This window comes from Crotalus tigris, unplaced genomic scaffold (genome assembly GCF_016545835.1).
Source record: "Crotalus tigris isolate CLP2741 ecotype Arizona unplaced genomic scaffold, ASM1654583v1 scf7180000017666.379230911805:20528666, whole genome shotgun sequence".
Taxonomy (NCBI): domain Eukaryota; kingdom Metazoa; phylum Chordata; class Lepidosauria; order Squamata; family Viperidae; genus Crotalus; species Crotalus tigris.
Window position 1 is genome coordinate 1,147,564 of NW_024096552.1, and position 19,265 is coordinate 1,166,828.

At 40.6% G+C, this 19,265-nt stretch overlaps 1 protein-coding gene across 6 annotated transcripts in view; it reads right to left on the minus strand.

Moving 5' to 3' along the window:
- Nucleotides 1-446: 446 nt before the first annotated feature.
- Nucleotides 447-19,265, minus strand: part of GRB10 (growth factor receptor bound protein 10) — a 359,795-nt gene continuing 340,976 nt past the window's right edge. For all 6 annotated transcript variants that reach the window (XM_039336399.1, XM_039336398.1, XM_039336397.1 and 3 more), the window contains 3 exons: nucleotides 18,346-18,433; nucleotides 17,769-17,862; nucleotides 447-4,022 (listed from right to left, as the gene is read on the minus strand). In XM_039336399.1, the coding sequence (XP_039192333.1) occupies nucleotides 3,876-4,022; nucleotides 17,769-17,862; nucleotides 18,346-18,433 (329 nt within the window). In that variant the 3' untranslated portion in view covers nucleotides 447-3,875. The remainder of the gene's footprint in view (nucleotides 4,023-17,768; nucleotides 17,863-18,345; nucleotides 18,434-19,265) is intronic.

Consider the following 19,265-nt stretch of genomic DNA (forward strand, 5'->3'; position numbering starts at 1 on the left):
CTTGGAATTTGGAATTTCAAGCAATCCAAATATGATAACAAGAATACTCAAAGAGTATAATACCAATTCTTTTCTTGTAATGAAGACTCCCTATTTATTTCTCCACAAATGATAAAATACTTGACTCTGGATTTGCAGGCCTTAATAATGAAGAAGTATTTGTATGAAATGCATGAGCATTTGTTTATTGCATCTTGATCAAAATGCATTGTTCATTTAAAGTTGTACAATATGCATATTAAGTTGATGATTTCTTATATATTCTACATCTTTTAACGGCAGGTGCTCTGAATGTAGCTTAACCCTTTTAATTAAAAAGAATACAATGAATTCATGTATATAACACTCAGGTAAATTGCTAATTAGTTCTGGTATTGCCTACAACTCCGGTATTGCATTGGTAATTTGTCCCCTTGAAAAAACAAAATGACACTTGACCAACAATATAAAATGAATACCATTGTTTGAATGTTTATTTCTAAACATTTAAGTGTAAGAAATATAACCATTTTTGTACAAAAATACCTGAAAGATAACAATTAAGTTTATTAGTCAAAAAAGAAAAAAAGCTACTTACAATATGAAGCTATGCATATTGAATAAGAGATTGTGTCCCTTAAGTTAATGATTTGTGCATTCCCTGATAACTTTTATTTCATTTTACAGTCACAATAAAATCTTGTGATATGATAATATAGATTATGCTAAGCAAGTCTTGCCACTAGAAAGGTGCATTGATTGGTCAAAATGGTCAGGTACTTAATGCAGAAAAGTTAAGACAAAACAATCTAAAAATAGAGGCATATTTTTTTAAGATTAATTCAACAAATAAAAAGCGGTACTTTTAAAAAACAGAAATAATATAATTTATCTTTTTTTTAAAAAAAATACCAAATGGTTTGGCATTTTCCTTCTTAACATATTACAAGATGCTGTATGATATTTTATTTACAAAACAATCACAGGCAAAAATAAAATAAAATCAACAGGCTCCAGAAACAACCCTGAGCATCCCTCTTTACATTCATGTCATTTAAATATCTTTTTTAAAAAAAATCAAATTTCCTTCAACCCTTGTTTCTTAAGTTGTCAGACAGCTGTATCTGTTGGTAATGTTCAAGATGGGTTAGATTGTACATTTCTAACAAAGGGAAGAAATGCAATAATTATATGCTCAAGTAATTCTGAAGATAGTACAAAACAGTCTGCCCTGTTCATTCAAATTTATAATAAGAACTTATATTGTTAAGTTCAATTAAATGCAATTTTTATAACATGAAGCTATTGCTGGGAAACTGAACAATTGGAGCTACTGAAAAATAACTTAATTTCTAATAAACTAAAACAACTTCACTTAAATTTGAAAATCAGTTATTTTGAAATAATTCTGTTTAAATCCATTTTACGAATATGCAATATTAAGTCAACCTATATTAGTTTACCTTATACCTGTTTACAAAATATGTAAAATGTAATAATCAAAGTATTTCTAACAAAAATCAAGTTTCTTCATTGTATATATAGAAATTTCATGGGAAAACCCCTATTAGATTTGTTCTGTAAATTAAAATACAGTATTTTTTCATCTGCTATGGAAACTCAACCTGGTTATATTGTTTTAGATTACTCTCAACCGTATATGATTACCTTGTGAATAATTAACTGTACTCAATTTCAACTGTTCAGATTGCTATTGGTTACATGCAATAATTAATATTAATTAATATCAATATAAAGGTTCAAGACTACTGGAGCGACAGAGAAGTAATTCTGAACATTCATAGGCTGGAACATATTTCTTGATATATAAAACACTTTCTATATGCACTTGACCATCATCCCCAAAACACGATAATCATAATCATTGACCTTATTTAAGTGCAAGCTATCAATGAAAGAAGTATTACTATGTAAACATGGAAAAGCTAAAATATTAACAAGCATTGCCTTGATTCCATTGTTATTAAATTCTCCACATGGTATATCTCCATGCACACAGTTATGCAGAATTAGAAAACATAAGCCAATATCAGTACATTGACAGATATCTCACTTTAGTGGCATATATTTTTATTAGCCACATTTACAGCTAGAAAGCTGTGCCTTTCAAAGGAAATAAAGCATTATTTATTCTGCATAGCTATGTACAAATTAACATTCTAAGTATATGGTTTTAGGAAGCCTAAACCAGAACTCATAGTAAGATGATAAACTAGGACTTGAAGCAAGTTTTTTCTTGTTACAGATACTGGCATGTAAATTTTAGTGCATAAATCCCAAAGAATCAATTGTCTAAACTGTCAATGGCATGTCCTTTAGTGGCGGAGACAGCTGAGCATGTAATTTCCAAATAAAAATGATTCATCCAGTTATTGCACTGCTGCATGTGTATTGCTCTCTTTTACAGCTAGACTGAAATAGATAGAGAGAATGTGAAGCAGTGCCTGAGGGGTTAATTTCCACAGCTTTGAACAAACTCACAGTGTAAGTTTTGGCAATCCAGCAGCATGTAATCAGACTGCATTTCTCACATTTACTTCACTGAAAATCATATTTATCATGTCATCATTTAGGAAAAGTATATCCATGCTGATGGAAGATTCAACATCTAGCTATAATTAAAAGATTGAGAATGTTATATGAACACTTCTCCTTTGCTTTCACTTTTGATTCTATTTATAATTTGTGTAAAACCAAAATAATATTTTAATTAAGCAAAGAAACATAAAATCAGAATTGTGCTTTGGTTATTAGAAAATACACATCCAGACAAAAAATAATTGGAAGGAACATGCAGACTTTACAAAGCACTCTTAAATTCCTAACCATGGTTAGAAGACTAGGCAGTGTTATATGTGCAATGGAGCTATATCATACATTCTGAAGAGTGAAGGAAATAATGCTAAAAATAGCAAACACTGATTTGTTTTATACCAAGTAGACTACATAAATGACAATCTATTCCCTCCCATCAAAACATAAAAAGAAAAAATCCAGATGATTCCAAATACATATATTATCATTCAACACTAAACTGGCTACTGATAGTGGATTTTCCCATGGCATATGTGCAGAAAGAGGACCTCCAGCAGATTGGGAAGGAGGGAGACAATCGAAACAATACAAAACATCTGTGTATAGAAGCAGAGTCTTCTTTCAGATACATGGTCATTATATTAAAAAGCATACAATAGTGGGATATTTTTCCTTCCCAGAATTGTCTCCATGTTGTTTCTTCAGCATAAATGGTGGAACATTTCATTTCAAAAGAGAGAAGCTATTTTTTGACTTTTAAATTATAATTAGACTGAAGCAAATTACTCAATATATAATTTGGAACACCCAAATCAGGCATCAATTTAAAAACTATCATTCAATATAGGCTAAATATAATTTTCAAAAGAAGTGCAAAAAAATTGAAAGAGAGAGGGAGGGAGAGAAGAATATAAAGAAAGCAAATAATAATAATAAAAAGAAAATACTCATTTAAATTGTCAAGATTAATCCAGGGTAATAGTTCATTTTAATAATTTTGCTTCAAAAACTTGACACTGTTATGTGGCAAGCCAAGGGACAATTTCCAGTTTTGTTTAGTGTTTTTACATAACTTTCCCCAGTTTGGGAGGGGGAGGGGAAGTGTTGCTAAGACACTCAGCAGAAATCAGGCATAGGATTTAGATAAAAGAGCCAAATCTTGGACTATTGGCATCAGTTCAAGCATCCCTTTCCAAGTCCCCTAATTTTGATGACACACTTTGTTCCTCAAAAGCAATTATAAGATGGCTTAATGTCCCAGGCTCAACTTTCTTCAATAATACTTCTCTTTCATCTCCAGTCTTGGACAAACCAGTCATTACCATAGACTGGAACAGAGGTCACAAGGCCACCCGGATGCAGTGATGTTTGAGTTTACAAGGCAAAACTCCCTTGTTTAATTGATAGAATTCAACAAGCTGTATTAGGTCAGTGAATTTGGTGCTGCCATCATCTAGACTGAAAAATATCTGTCCGTCATCTTCACACTTGAAAAATGAAAATGAAACAAAAATAAAATACTAAAGACAGAAAACAAATTATTCAAAAAGGAGTGTTAAAATATCTCAACCAGTATGTGTATTCCCCTATTCATTTCATTACCTTTACCTCCTAGCTTTTTTCTTTCCTGCATAGTGCAGGCCCTGAAACTACATGAATTCCACAATTCTAAGATTTCTGTAGAATTATAATTAAGTCAAAGAAATCAGATTAGAGTTCTCAGTTAAGGCACAAATGACCAGGCTCAATTTGCCCTAATTTGAACACATTGTGCAAAGACCTATGCAAATTCCAAAACCTTTTTGGAATTATGATGAAAAAATTTAACCTCAATCTCATCAGCCACCAGCATAATTGTCTAGAGAAGATACTTATGCTGGGAAAGGTGGAAGGAAAGAGAAGTAGAGCAGAGTTCCCCAACCTTTCTGGGTTGCCGCCCCAAAGTGGGGGAGGGGAAAAGGGGGATGGGTCTGGGGGGCCAGATGCATGTGCACATGCATATGCGCACACTATCACCTGTTGCTCGCACAAGAGGGGCCGAGAGCACCTGTGATGCTTATGTGAGGCTCTGAGTGTTCACACGAATGGAGCTGCAAGCGCCCACAACACTCATGTGAGTGGGATTGTGCGCAACCATGGGAGCACCAGCCAGCCACTCATATGGCCCAGTTGCACATAGGCCATGGATAGTGGGGATCCCTGACATACAGGATGAACAACAGCCAAGTAATTGAACTCAGTTACAGCAAGAGTGGGTGCCCACTTGGAAGACCTGAAGAACCGCACTAGGAATAGATCATCATGGAGAAAATCCATTTGTGTGATCACTGAGAGTTGACACTAAGTTGATTTCACAAAATCAATTAAAATGATCTCTTTCCAAAGTATTAATAGGTTAAGCAACTTAAGATCAATCAGTTCCAATAAAGGGCCATCAATGTAGCATTTAAAGTTAAGAAATAAAGGAATGTACAGAAAGTCTACATTCCCTGTTAAAATGCCATGTTTTTGAGATGTAACAAAGATCAAATGAAGATAAATCACTTCAGAATTATTTCCATCTTTAATATACCATATAAACTGTGCAATTCAATTGAAAAACAAACTGAAGCAATCTGAGGGGGAAATTAACAATAAAAAACTTACAATAATGAGGTTGCATACGTAAGTGTGTATATCCTTAAATTAATACTTTGCTGAAGCACTTTTTATGACACATTCAGTCTTTTGGGAAAGGAGACAATCAGCATGGCACATCTTGCCTTGGGAATCTTTGCCCAGGGTTCCTTGCAAAAGCACTCCAAAACCGTCAGATTGAAAAGGGATCTTCTGTGCTCAATTGGATTCAGGTCCAGGCTCTTGCTGGGCTATTCCAAAACTTTGATCTTCTGGTGAAGTTGTTATGCTGAAAGTTGAAATTCCTCTTCATCTTCAGCATTTTAGCAGAGGCTTGAAAGTTTTGTGCCAAAAATTGACTGATATTTGGAACTGATCGCAATTCCCTCCATCTTGATTAAAGCCCCATTTCCAGCTGAAGAAATGGGGCCCTAAAGCATAATGCTGCCACCAACATGCTTCATGGTGGGCATGGTATACTTTTGGTGATGCACAGTATTGTTTTTGCACCAAACATACTTTTTGGAATTATGATGAAAAAGTTCAACCTCAGTCTCATTGGACTATAGCACATTTCCCCACTTGCTTTTATCAGATTTGATGTACATTTTTGCAAAATGAAACCAGGATTGGATATTGAAGATAGGTCAATAATTTACAAACAGATTTATAGTTTAAAATTTTGGGGAGGGCCTGTTTTGCATTGGGTGAGAACTTACATCGTAGTAATGTATTAATCAGTATTCCATTAGGGGGGATGTGTGTGTGTTTGTTGGTCACAGCACAAATATATGATCAGTACAAGAGATTATTGTCACATAGTGGACAATCTATACCTGCCATATTTTCTCCATTTGTTAATGACTTTCTTACTTGGAAATTGTTTTGTACCCTTCTCCTAACTGATACCTTCCAAGAGTGAGATCCTTTTGATGCTCTGTAAGCTCTTTGCAGACCATGGCTATTGCTGTAAGAGTCAACTGAGTAAATACCAGAAAAATCCTACTGGCACAGCTGAACTTTATGTGGGCTTGATCAGAGTCACTTTAATTAATGACAAGTATGTACAGACTATTATTTACCATCAGTTTGAATGTGATTGGTTAATTCTGAACACAAACACATCTCTACTTATAAGAGAGTATGAACACTTATGCAGCCACATTATTCTAGTTTTTTATTTTTATTCCCCACTCAACATATATATAATTATACTAAAAATGCGAATCCTGGATATATTCATGTTGAGAAAAATAGTCGAACACCGGGATAAATATAAAAACAACTGTTTAATAAACTAACAACTGTTCGATAAACTTAGCTTTCGTCAGCTAATTGCCAACATCGTCACAATGGAATGCCGGAAGTTCGAAAGCCTGCTTATAAGACCGGCAGTTTGTGCGCTCTGCTCATAGAACGCATTACTGGTCTACCTGCCCAAGTTGACCTTATTGCTTTTAATAGTCTTGTATCTGTCTGTATAAATGTAAGCTCGGGGATCATCACCTCTCTTGTTGTTGCTCTCTGTAAAGACCCACCCCACTTTGCATCTTAAGAAGACAGAACTTTTGGAATAATTCTTCCAACAGGAATCCTTTATTAAGAGAAAATGGTTGCAGGCGTTCTAGATAGGACTTGGGGTTCAAGCTCTCCCATTCGAGGTTTTAAGGGGTTCCCCAGTAGTCCCACCCAATCACCCCCCTCTTCCAGTGACAGTTTCAGGCATCACAATCCCACCCCTTTTTTTCTTTCTTCCGTCTGGATGGAGACTTCAGATAAACTACATGAAAGGTAAATAGCCTCCTTTGTTATGATAAGACCTTTTGGTGCTAACCACATTCAAACTCTTTGAAGTTGCAATACACACATTCAGTTCCTTAGAAGTATACTGAAGGAAGTGAGGGCCATAAAGCCCCTTTGTTCTCCCCCTTCTCTCCCTCTTATGGCAGAATCCAGAGAAGGCAGAATTGGGGTTTTCTATATTTGATAAGTAAAGATGAAATATAATTGGATTCTGACATCCGGCCCCCTCAAAAATAAGAGAGATCCACCTGGAAGAAACAAAACAGGTATAAAAGTTAGTCAGGCTTGTTAGGATACTCTGTGTAAAACTTCTTCAATAGCTTCGGTGCTCTGACATGACATTTATGGACCCACTCGTTTTGTGAGGGAGGGAGGTGTTTCCAGGCAACTAGGTACTGAGTTGCTCCATGATATCTCCTAGAGTCAAGGATTTCCTTTATTTCAAAGTGTTGTTCGCCCTCCACCATGATTGGAGGTGGTGGGTGGGGGATTTTTGGCCGTAGAGGTGACTGATGCTCTCTTTTCAGCAAGCTGCAATGAAAAATTGGGTGTATTTGCCTGAGGTTTTTGGGTAATTCTAATTCTACTGTTACTGGATTTATGATCCTTTTAATTGGAAAAGGTCCTATATATTTTGGTCCAAGTTTTTTACAGGGCTGTAGGGACTTTAGGTATTTTGTAGATAAGTACACCATTTCTCCTATAATGAATGGTGTAGGCTCAACCCTTTTTTTTATCGGCTTGTGCTTTGTATGCCTGCCTAGCTTCATCTAGTGCTTTTCTAACTATTGGCCAGGTGTTTTGTAGTTTTTCCATCCATTCTTTCAGTGAAGGGATTGTTGGTTCGTATGGGGTTGAAACTTTGACCGGTGGCTATTTCAAAAGGAGTGTAACCTGTGCTGGAGTGGACTGCATTATTGTAGGCAACTTCTGCAAAAGGGAGTAAGTCCGCCCACTCGGTCTGCTGGAAATTAAGAAAATATCTTAAATATTGCTTAAGTACAGAGTTCATTTTTTCATTTTGTGGGTGGTGGCTAGATGTCAGTCCCTGAGTGGTTCCTAAGAGGGATAAAAATTCCTTCCAAAATACAGACGTAAATTGCACCCCCCTGTCAGAGATGATGCGTTGGGGTGCCCCATGCAATCTGTAAATGTGCTGGATGAAAAGTTTTGCTAAGGCTTTTGCAGTGGGAATCTTTTGGCAAGGGATAAAGTGCACCTGTTTGGAAAACAAGTCCGTGACCGTCCAGACCACAGTATTCCCATTGCTTTCTGGTAATTCCACTATAAAATCCATGGCTATTTCGCTCCAGGGCGCTGAGGGACTTTCCACTGTTTGCAATAGTCCTGGCAATTTCCCTTGCAACCTCTTTGCCGTGGCACATTTTGGACAACTGGCTATATAACGATGTCCTTTTTCATGGATGGCCACCAAAATTGTCATTTAATTAAATGTAAAGTTTTTACAAATCCAAAATGCCCTGCTGATTTTGTGTCATGGCAAAGCTGCATGAAAGTGACTCTTTGAGTTGTTGGTATATACAACTTTTCCCTTACCCAAGGCAACCCATCTCTCATTGTGCACACATTTTTGTTTTTCTGGAACCATTAATCTGTTTCCAAACCTTTTCTGAATTCAATTCCAGTTTGGCTGTCCAGTTGTGGTTTTAATTTGGCTTGGGTTCTTGTGGTTACTGGTGCTGCCAGTTGTGACTCTGCCATTATTGGTCTAGAATCTGTGGTTCGTGTGCTGTTATATTGGGGCATGCGAGAAGTTCTTTCTCCCTGGTAAATGTTTGAGCTTAAATTGGAACTGGTGAAAATGCTGGGACCAGCGGGCTTGTTTGGGATTGAGGAAGGGGATTTTGTTGCCTTCCAGGAATCGTCGCCACGTGAGTAATGCCCAACGTATCCCATAAGCCTCCTTCTCCCATACGGGCCAGCGCTGTTCTGTTTCCGTGAGTTTCTTGGATGTATATGCGCAGGGTTGCAATACCCCTTCATTGTTTTCTTGTAATAGAACAGCCCCCACTGCCACATCACTTGCATCTGCCTGTATTACAAAGGGCTTGTCCATGTCTTGGTGCCTTAGTATTGGTTCAGCAGAAAAAAGTCTCTTTAGTCTCTCAAATGCTGCTTGGCACTCCATTGTCCATGTTAGTGGCTGGCTAGGTTTTACTGAGGATGCTCCCTTCGTTTTTAGTAAGTTAGTGAGGGGCAAGGCTATCTGGGCAAATGAGGGGATGAATTGGTGGTAAAAGTTTGCAAAGCCCAGGAAACTTTGTAGTTGCTTTCTTGTGTGGGGTGGTGCCCAATCTAATACTGCTTTGACCTTCTCTGGGTCCATTTCAATGCCCTGGGGGGATATGCGATAACCTAGGTAGTCTATCCTTTCCTGGTGGAATTCACATTTTGAGAGTTTGGCATATAGGTGGGCGGCTCGCAGCTTCTTTAAAACCGCTCTCACAAGGTTGACGTGTTCCTCTTTTGTTTCGGTGAAGATAAGAATGTCGTCCAAGTAAACCAGGACCCTCTTAAACAGGTGCTCCCTTAAAACGTCATTGATTAATTGCATAAAGACTGCAGGCCCCCCTTGTAATCCAAATGGCAAGACTTTGAATTGATAGCACCCCATGGGGCAGTTAAATGCAGTCTTCCATTCGTCCCCTTCCTTAATTCTCACACGATAGTAAGCTTCCGTTAGGTCTAGTTTAGAAAAAAATTTCCCCTTCGATAGGTGTGACAGCATGTCTTTCATGAGGGGTAGAGGGTATAGGTTGCTTTCACTGATTGTATTCAGGGCCCTATAATCCACGCATAAGTGTAAAGAGCCGTCCTTCTTCTCTCTAAAACGGACCGGGGCAGCCACTTTAGGCTTGGCTGGCTCAATGAAACCTCTCTCTAGGTTTTTTTAAATAAATCTTTCCATTTCCTCCTTCTCCTTTGGGCTCATGGAGTATAATCTGGGCTTCGGGAGTTTTGCCCCAGGCTTGAATTCAATGGTACAGTCTGTCGGTTGGTGGGGGGGGGAGCTCATTTGCCCTCTCCTCACTGAAAACTTCAGCAAGGTCTCTATATTCCTCTGGTATTTCTGTTAATCTTTTTTCCTCTCCTATGGATGCTTTTTCTATTCTTGATTCTGGTAGCCTCCCTTGGGGTTTTAAGTCCATAGGGTCCCCCTTTGGGAATTTGATTTCTGTCATCCTCCAATTTACCCAGGGGTTCCATTTTTTCAACCATTCCATCCCTAGAATCATTGGGCATTCCATGCCTGGGGTCACCACAAACGTTATGTCCTCTTCATGTTTGCCCAGGGAGAGGTGTATTGGTAGAGTGGCTAGGGTAGCTGGCACCCCTCCTGCTATGGATCCATCTAACTGGCCAAATGAGATTGGTTGTTCCAGTCTCCTCGATGGGATGCCCAGATTCCCCACTAGTGTTGGGCTAATGAGGCAGCAGGTGCAGCCAGAGTCTATTAAGCTTTCACCTTCACAGCTTCGGGCATGGGGGGGATTAATATAGTCACTGTCTTGAGGATGGGTGTGATGTGTCCACTTACCAGGGGTTCGCCCTCTGAGCTGTCATCTGAGGCATCCACCGGCCCTGTGGTGTAGGCTGGAGTTCTTTCCCCTTGGTGAGCAGAAGTGGGGGTTTCTGCAATTTCCATCATTCTCATGGCCGTTTCTTTTGGCTTAGCTGAAGACTTTCCGGATTTGTTGAGTGGGGATCTGTCTGGGTTGTGCTGGGGGGCCTTTGAGCGGCATTCTACAGCTCGATGCCCTTCTCTTCCGCACTTGAAACACCCCATGTGCTTCTTGGCTGTAGCCGAAGATTTCACCGGTTCGTGTGTTAGCTGAGGCGGGGGGCGGCTCCATTGTTTTCCTCGGCAGTGTCTCTTCAATATGTCGATCTCTGCTTCCTCTGCCAAGATGTACCATTCCTCAAGTTGGTGCGGGTCTCCTCGGGACAGGCAAGCGTCATATAGATCATAATTTAGTCCGTCTTTGAAATGGCTAAGGAGGATGTCTTCTGGCCAATTCAGTTTGCTGGCAATGGCCCGGAATTCTTGTGTATATTCAGCCAACGGGCGTTTGCCTTGCCTCATCATTTTTATCCTTTCACGGGCTTTGCGATCAGCCAGGGAGTCTTCAAATCGTCTTCTCAAAGAGGACATGAAACGGTTGAAGTTACGGAGTTCTGGGGCATTGGAGTCATGCAAGTTCACCACCCAATCTGCAGCCGGTCCATCCAGGGCAGATTGCACGATCCGGATGTGGGCTTTGTCGCTGGGAATGTCCTGCCTGTATTCCTCCATGTAGCTGAGGACTTGGGTTAGGAAAAACCCCAGGCGTGTTGGCTCCCCTTTGAATTTCACCTCCAATGGTGGATGTCTTGGAATGGATCGGTACCTCCGTTGTTGGTGGTAGTGTCTTCCGTCCAGATTGCCATCTGTGGTCCGGCAGGGGGTGAGGACTACTGGATCAGTAGATGTCCCCGGAGTTGCAAGTTCCACGTCCCCCTCGGTGTCTCTCCCTTTGCGGCTCCAGGCGCTGGGGCGGCCGTAGGGCTCAGGATTCTCCTCCCTTAGGGAGCTGAGAGTTCTCTTCATCAGGTCAATAGCTTTCTCCAGGATCCAGTCTGAGTACGGTGCCCAGCTTTCTCCCTCTTCACTTGCGTGCAGGGACTTCTCCATCTCCTGCTTCCATTCTGGTTGCTTGGTCCCCCGTCTCAGAGTCACCTTTCTTGATTCCTTTCCCCACTCACTTTTCTTTCCAACGCCCATTGACCAGCGAGGCTTGTGGTCCCGTGTCTCCACCACTTCTTCTCCTGAGGAATCCGACCTCTCGGATCCCAACATCTGACAAGGTTCCAATTTGGTCAGCGGCTCTCTTTCCAGGGAGTTTTCCCCCTCTCTTGCTCCATTGTCTGACATGGTAAATTTTTGCAAAATCCCCCGGCAAGGGTCTCCCTTCCAGGTGGATTAATTTTGCAAGTCCTGTCTAATGTAAGGACCCACCCCACTTTGTATCTTAAGAAGACAGAACTCTTAGAATAATTCTTCCAACAGGAATCCTTTATTAAGAGAAAATGGTTGCAGGCGTTCTAGACAGGACTTGGGGTTCAAGCTCTCCCATTCGAGGTTTTAAGGGGTTCCCCAGTAGTCCCACCCAATCACCCCCCTCTTCCAGTGACAGTTTCAGGCATCACAATCCCACCCCTTTTTTCTTTCTTCTGTCTGGATGGAGACTTCAGATACACTACATGAAAGGTAAATAGCCTCCTTTGTTATGATAAGACCTTTTGGTGCTAACCACATTCAAACTCTTTGAAGTTGCAACACACACATTCAGTTCCTTAGAATTATACTGAAGGAAGTGAGGGCCATAAAGCCCCTTTGTTCTCCCCCTTCTCTCCCCCTTATGGCAGAATCCAGAGAAGGCAGAATTGGGGTTTTCTATATTTGATAACTAAAGATGAAATATAACTGGATTCTGACACTCTCTTTGCCTGCCCACCCGTTTCTGGGTGCACGTTGTTATAGGATGGTTCCCCAGTGCCTCCTGTCCTATGACCATCCCTCCCCCATTGTGAGTGTGGCACCCTGCCTCCCATCATTGGCTTCTGTACGAATCGTGCTGGGGATTTCTCCCCTTTGCTGGTCATGGTTCTTTGCTGTATATAGAGTGAAATGTAAGGACTGTCACTGCAATTACATTGGGGAGACAACCAAATGGCTTGGAACTAGGATCCATGAACACGAGCTGGCCATCAGACAACATGAGCAACGCTCACAGGTGTGGGTCCATATGGCCAGCAACAATCACACATTCGACCTTGCCGGGGCAGAGGCCATCACCCAGGATGTCACCAAGGGCGGCCAGTTACTGAAGGAGGCTTGGCTGTCGGAGGAGCACTCAATTAATTGCCACATAGAGTTACTGCCTGCTTATCAGGCATTAAAGAAATGGGAACAACAGCGTAACAACTCACAATGAGTGCAATGGGCACAGTCTACACAAGACCAGAACCGCTGTCTCATGTAACAGCAAAGAACCATGACTGGCAAAAGGGAGAAATCCCCAGCACAATTTGTACAGGAGCCAATGATGGGAGGCGGGGTGTCACACTCACAACAGGGGGAGGTGGCCACAGGACAGGAGGCACTGGGGGACCATCCTATAGCAATGTATACTCAGATACATCCAAAGTGGCAAAGAGAGCGACAACAAGAGAGGTGATGATCCCTGAGCTTACAAGTATACAGACGGATGCGAGACTATTAGAAGCAATACGGTCAACTGGGGCAGGTAGACTGGTAACGGGTTCCATGAGCAGAGTGCACAAACTGCCAGTCTTATAAGCAGACTTTCGAACCTCCGGCATTCTACTCTGATGACATCGGCAGTTAGCCAATGAAAGCTAAGTTTATCAAACAGTTGTTAGTTTATTAAATTTGTTTTTATACTTATCCCAGTGTTCGACTATTTTTCTCAATATATATATATATATATATATATATATATATATATATATATATATATATATATATATATATATATATATATATATATATATATAGGTTTTTGGTTGTTCGGGTTTTCTCCCACGTAAAATTGGAAGTGTCTTGGCGACGTTTCGACGAAGTCCCATTCGTCATCTTCAGGCTGGTGCTTTCAGCTTCGTGCCTCGAGCTGCAGTGTGTGGTCTTGGCTGTTTCTTCCTTTTAACTGCCAGTGGAGGTATGAACTGATTGGGTGGGAGCTTGGCTGTGTTCTGATTGGGTGGAGGTGTGTTTTGATTGGTTAGGGGCTTGGCTGTGCTCTGATTGGCTGGGTGGTTGGCTGTGCTCTGATTGGCTGTGCTCTGATTGGCTGGGGGAGTGTTCTGTTTGGTTGTGCTCAGGTTAGTCTGAGTTGCAGAGGGATTCAAGATTTTGGGCTGCCCTGCCATTCCTTGGCTTCGTGTTCGTGGTCGTGCTTCCTCTTCATGGAGGGTGTCAGTTTGCTTCATGTATGGATTGGGGGGGGTTAAAGTGGCTAATGATGCAGCTGTGGTCTGGCTTCTGGTTTGTGGTCGTGCCTCATAGTCAGTGTGGCTTTGGGTTTGTTTTTTGCATGGATGTTTGGTGGTGACATCCTGTGTGGTTTTTGTGAGTGTGGGTCTGGTATCATTTTTTGTGTTAGGGAGTCGTTTGTCAATGAGGGCGGGTTTCCAAATGGCTGGTAGGCGGGAGGTATCATCTCGCTTGTTCATGCTGTGTGGGCGTTTTTCTATCTCGATGGCTTCTCTGATTATTCTGTTATTAAAATGTTCACTTTTGGCAATGGTTCTGGTATTTTTAAAGTCAATTTCATGTCCTGTAGCTTTAAGGTGTTGGACCAGGGAAGATGTTGGTTCCTCTTTTTTGACTGAGTTCTTATGTTCTTCAATGCGTGCACTTATTCTTCTGTTGGTTTGTCCGATGTATGTGGTGGGACAAGTGGTGCATGGGATTTCGTATACTCCTTGATTTTCTAATTCAATTTTATCTTTGGGGTTTCTAAGGATGGTGGATATTTTTCTGTTTGTGCAGAATGCTGTTTTGATGTTGTGTTTATGGAGGATCTTACTGATTCTGTCTGTGATGCCTTTTATGTATGGGAGGATGGCTTTGCCGTTTTCTTGTTCTTTGTCTTGGATTTTAGTGGGGGTTTCTTTTTGGATTAGGTTTGTAATCTTATTTCTATGGAATCCATTGGATGTTAGTACATTGGTGAGAGTGTGTAGTTCGGGTTTTAGGTGTTGTTCGTCAGCTAAGCGTTTTGTTCTGGAGATGAGTGTCTTGGCTACAGAGTTGATCTGTGCTGGGTGGTGGTGTGAGAGAGCGTGCAGATAGCGGTTTGTGTGTGTTTTCTTCTGGTAGATGGTGTGTCCTAGGGAGCCATTGGATTTCTTGTAGACTAAGACATCCAGGAAGGGAAGTTGGTTGTTAGCTTCTGTTTCCATGGTGAACTGTATTTTGGGGTGTAGGCTGTTGAGGTGTGTGAGGAAGTTGTCCAGTTTTTCTTTCCCATGTGGCCAGATTATGAAGGTGTCGTCTACGTATCTGAGCCAGAGTTTGGGTTTGTGATCCGATTTTTCTAGAGCTTGGGTTTCAAAGTGTTCCATGTAGAGGTTGGCAATGACAGGTGAGAGGGGTGATCCCATGGGTGCTCCTTCTGTTTGTTTGTATTTTTGTCCATTATAGATGAAGTATGTGTTGGATAGGCAGTGGTTGGTCAGATCTAAGATGTGTTTGGGGGGGTTATATTTGTTTTGGATAGCTGTCAAGGCTTCTTTGATAGGCACTTGGGTGAAGAGGGATATGACATCGAAGCTCACTAGTAGGTCACTGGGCTGTAAGTTTTGTTTCTTTATGATCTCTATAAACTGGAATGAGTTTTTTTACGTGTGAGGTGATGGATTCTGCATAGGGCTGTAGTTGTTTGGCGAGAAATTTGGCTAGGTTTTGTAGAGGTGAGCCTATGGAGCTGACTATAGGTCTGAGTGGGGTTCCTTCCTTATGTATCTTGGGGAGACCATAGAATTTGGGGCATCTGGATGATTGGATGATCATCCAGATGCCCCAAACTCTATGGTCTCCCCAAGATACATAAGGAAGGAACCCCACTCAGACCTATAGTCAGCTCCATAGGCTCACCTCTACAAAACCTAGCCAAATTTCTCGCCAAACAACTACAGCCCTATGCAGAATCCATCACCTCACACGTAAAAAAACTCATTCCAGTTTATAGAGATCATAAAGAAACAAAACTTACAGCCCAGTGACCTACTAGTGAGCTTCGATGTCATATCCCTCTTCACCCAAGTGCCTATCAAAGAAGCCTTGACAGCTATCCAAAACAAATATAATCCCCCCAAACACATCTTAGATCTGACCAACCACTGCCTATCCAACACATACTTCATCTATAATGGACAAAAATACAAACAAACAGAAGGAGCACCCATGGGATCACCCCTCTCACCTGTCATTGCCAACCTCTACATGGAACACTTTGAAACCCAAGCTCTAGAAAAATCGGATCACAAACCCAAACTCTGGCTCAGATACGTAGACGACACCTTCATAATCTGGCCACATGGGAAAGAAAAACTGGACAACTTCCTCACACACCTCAACAGCCTACACCCCAAAATACAGTTCACCATGGAAACAGAAGCTAACAACCAACTTCCCTTCCTGGATGTCTTAGTCTACAAGAAATCCAATGGCTCCCTAGGACACACCATCTACCAGAAGAAAACACACACAAACCGCTATCTGCACGCTCTCTCACACCACCACCCAGCACAGATCAACTCTGTAGCCAAGACACTCATCTCCAGAACAAAACGCTTAGCTGACGAACAACACCTAAAACCCGAACTACACACTCTCACCAATGTACTAACATCCAATGGATTCCATAGAAATAAGATTACAAACCTAATCCAAAAAGAAACCCCCACTAAAATCCAAGACAAAGAACAAGAAAACGGCAAAGCCCTCCTCCCATACATAAAAGGCACCACAGACAGAATCAGTAAGATCCTCCATAAACACAACATCAAAACAGCATTCTGCACAAACAGAAAAATATCCACCATCCTTAGAAACCCCAAAGATAAAATTGAATTAGAAAATCAAGGAGTATACGAAATCCCATGCACCACTTGTCCCACCACATACATCGGACAAACCAACAGAAGAATAAGTGCACGCATTGAAGAACATAAGAACTCAGTCAAAAAAGAGGAACCAACATCTTCCCTGGTCCAACACCTTAAAGCTACAGGACATGAAATTGACTTTAAAAATACCAGAACCATTGCCAAAAGTGAACATTTTAATAACAGAATAATCAGAGAAGCCATCGAGATAGAAAAACGCCCACACAGCATGAACAAGCGAGATGATACCTCCCGCCTACCAGCCATTTGGAAACCCGCCCTCATTGACAAACGACTCCCTAACACAAAAAATGATACCAGACCCACACTCACAAAAACCACACAGGATGTCACCACCAAACATCCATGCAAAAAACAAACCCAAAGCCACACTGACTATGAGGCACGACCACAAACCAGAAGCCAGACCACAGCTGCATCATTAGCCACTTTAAACCCCCCCAATCCATACATGAAGCAAACTGACACCCTCCATGAAGAGGAAGCACGACCACGAACACGAAGCCAAGGAATGGCAGGGCAGCCCAAAATCTTGAATCCCTCTGCAACTCAGACTAACCTGAGCACAACCAAACAGAACACTCCCCCAGCCAATCAGAGCACAGCCAATCAGAGCACAGCCAACCCCCCAGCCAATCAGAGCACAGCCAAGCCCTAACCAATCAAAACACACCTCCACCCAATCAGAACACAGCCAAGCTCCCACCCAATCAGTTCATACCTCCACTGGCAGTTAAAAGGAAGAAACAGCCAAGACCACACACTGCAGCTCGAGGCACGAAGCTGAAAGCACCAGCCTGAAGATGACGAATGGGACTTCGTCGAAACGTCGCCAAGACACTTCCAATTTTACGTGGGAGAAAACCCGAACAACCAAAGACCTACATACAAATACCCGCGAAAACCTCAGAAAACAAATATATATATATATATATATATATATATATACACACACACACATATACACACACACACACATACATACATACATACATATATATGTCAATTTAATACTTTAGAAAAATTAAGAGGACAGAAATAAGTGCACATTCTGAAAGATATCATCATCCAGTACTGCCTGAGTGGAATATTATACTTACAGGTAAAATCTGAAAATGTTTAATTTTTTGATGATGACACAATGTAAGTACAAATGCCTTTGGATTACTCTGGCTGTCCCGAAGAAGAAATAATCTACAAAATAACATTGTATGTTACTACCAGATTGACCATATAGTTCTTGTAAACAAACAATTCCACTGCTTTATGATATCAGTACATAATATATTATTAATATACTATTCATAAGTAATATTTTATTGATAAAAAATAATATAAAGAAAAACTATAGATAAGATCTGATATTCTATGTATGTTCAAGGATACAATATTAATTGTTTGATTTCTTGTGATCTGAACATTAAAGGGATATTGGAGTATTCCAACTCAATAAGCAAGCACATAGTTCATGCAAAGCGTCTAGTTTCAGTCTTGAAATCTGTGGTATAGATGATCTGAATTGACAAAGGACAGTTATTATTATTTGTTTTTCCAAGGACCTTATCCTATAGGCATCTTAAGGTGAGCATGATGTAAATTTATTAGTGCATTCATTTCAATGCTTCTACCAGGATTTATAGGCCATAGAATAAACAGTACCTAATTAAATATACCTACCCATCCACAAGACCCTGTTGTTTAATAATCCTGTGTGATTCTTCTCTTGAGATCCGGCCATGAAACCAGTGCTGTGTCCTATGAATAACTGATGAAGAAATGAATGGTTACAGCTGGTGTATTAAAAAATGTGTGTATATTACAGTATGTGTTTTATCCTTGTTTATTATGTTCCTAACTGTAAGATTCAAACTATGATTTCTGGTGATTTATGCTATAAAAATAGAACAAGACAAAAACAGTATTAATAAAATAAAAAATAATATCAGAATGCAGTAATACAAAGTTTGAAATTAGTTCTGAACAATGAAGCTGTTCATTTAAGTTTAGAGGGAGAGTATTCTCTAATGTGAGGCATTGTTAACTCAGAAACTTTGAACCCTAGACCCTCTGGCATCATGGGCTCAGATGCCATTAGCAGATGATGGAGGACAGTAAGTTCTTAGAAGTTTGGTGGCTTTTTCTGTATAGGAAAAGTGGTCCTCCAAGTTACCTTGCTGACAAGCCAGGTATAACTTATGACAATTTAATTTGCTTTGAATTGCATTGAAATGTACCTCTAAACACACACACATACACACACACACACACAGAGAGAGAGAGAGAGAGAGAGAGAGAGAGAGAGAGGGAGGGAGGGAGGGAGAGGGAGAGGGAGAGGGAGAGAGATGCTTCTTTATATTAAATGTGCCTATATATTGTCCTCTTTTTTTGGCACAACTATAATGATTAAATTTTCTATTACGTAACAAATTTTTAGCTATTGTGAGCTCCCCAAAGTTACTTTCAGTGGGATGGTGATTATAATTTGATAGTTACATAGACAGAACAGATGTGAGAATCACATAACATTTTTAATCCCATCTCTTACTGACCACTGTTCTTGTTATGTTCTTGGCCGGCCCTGTTCTATACTTCTAGAA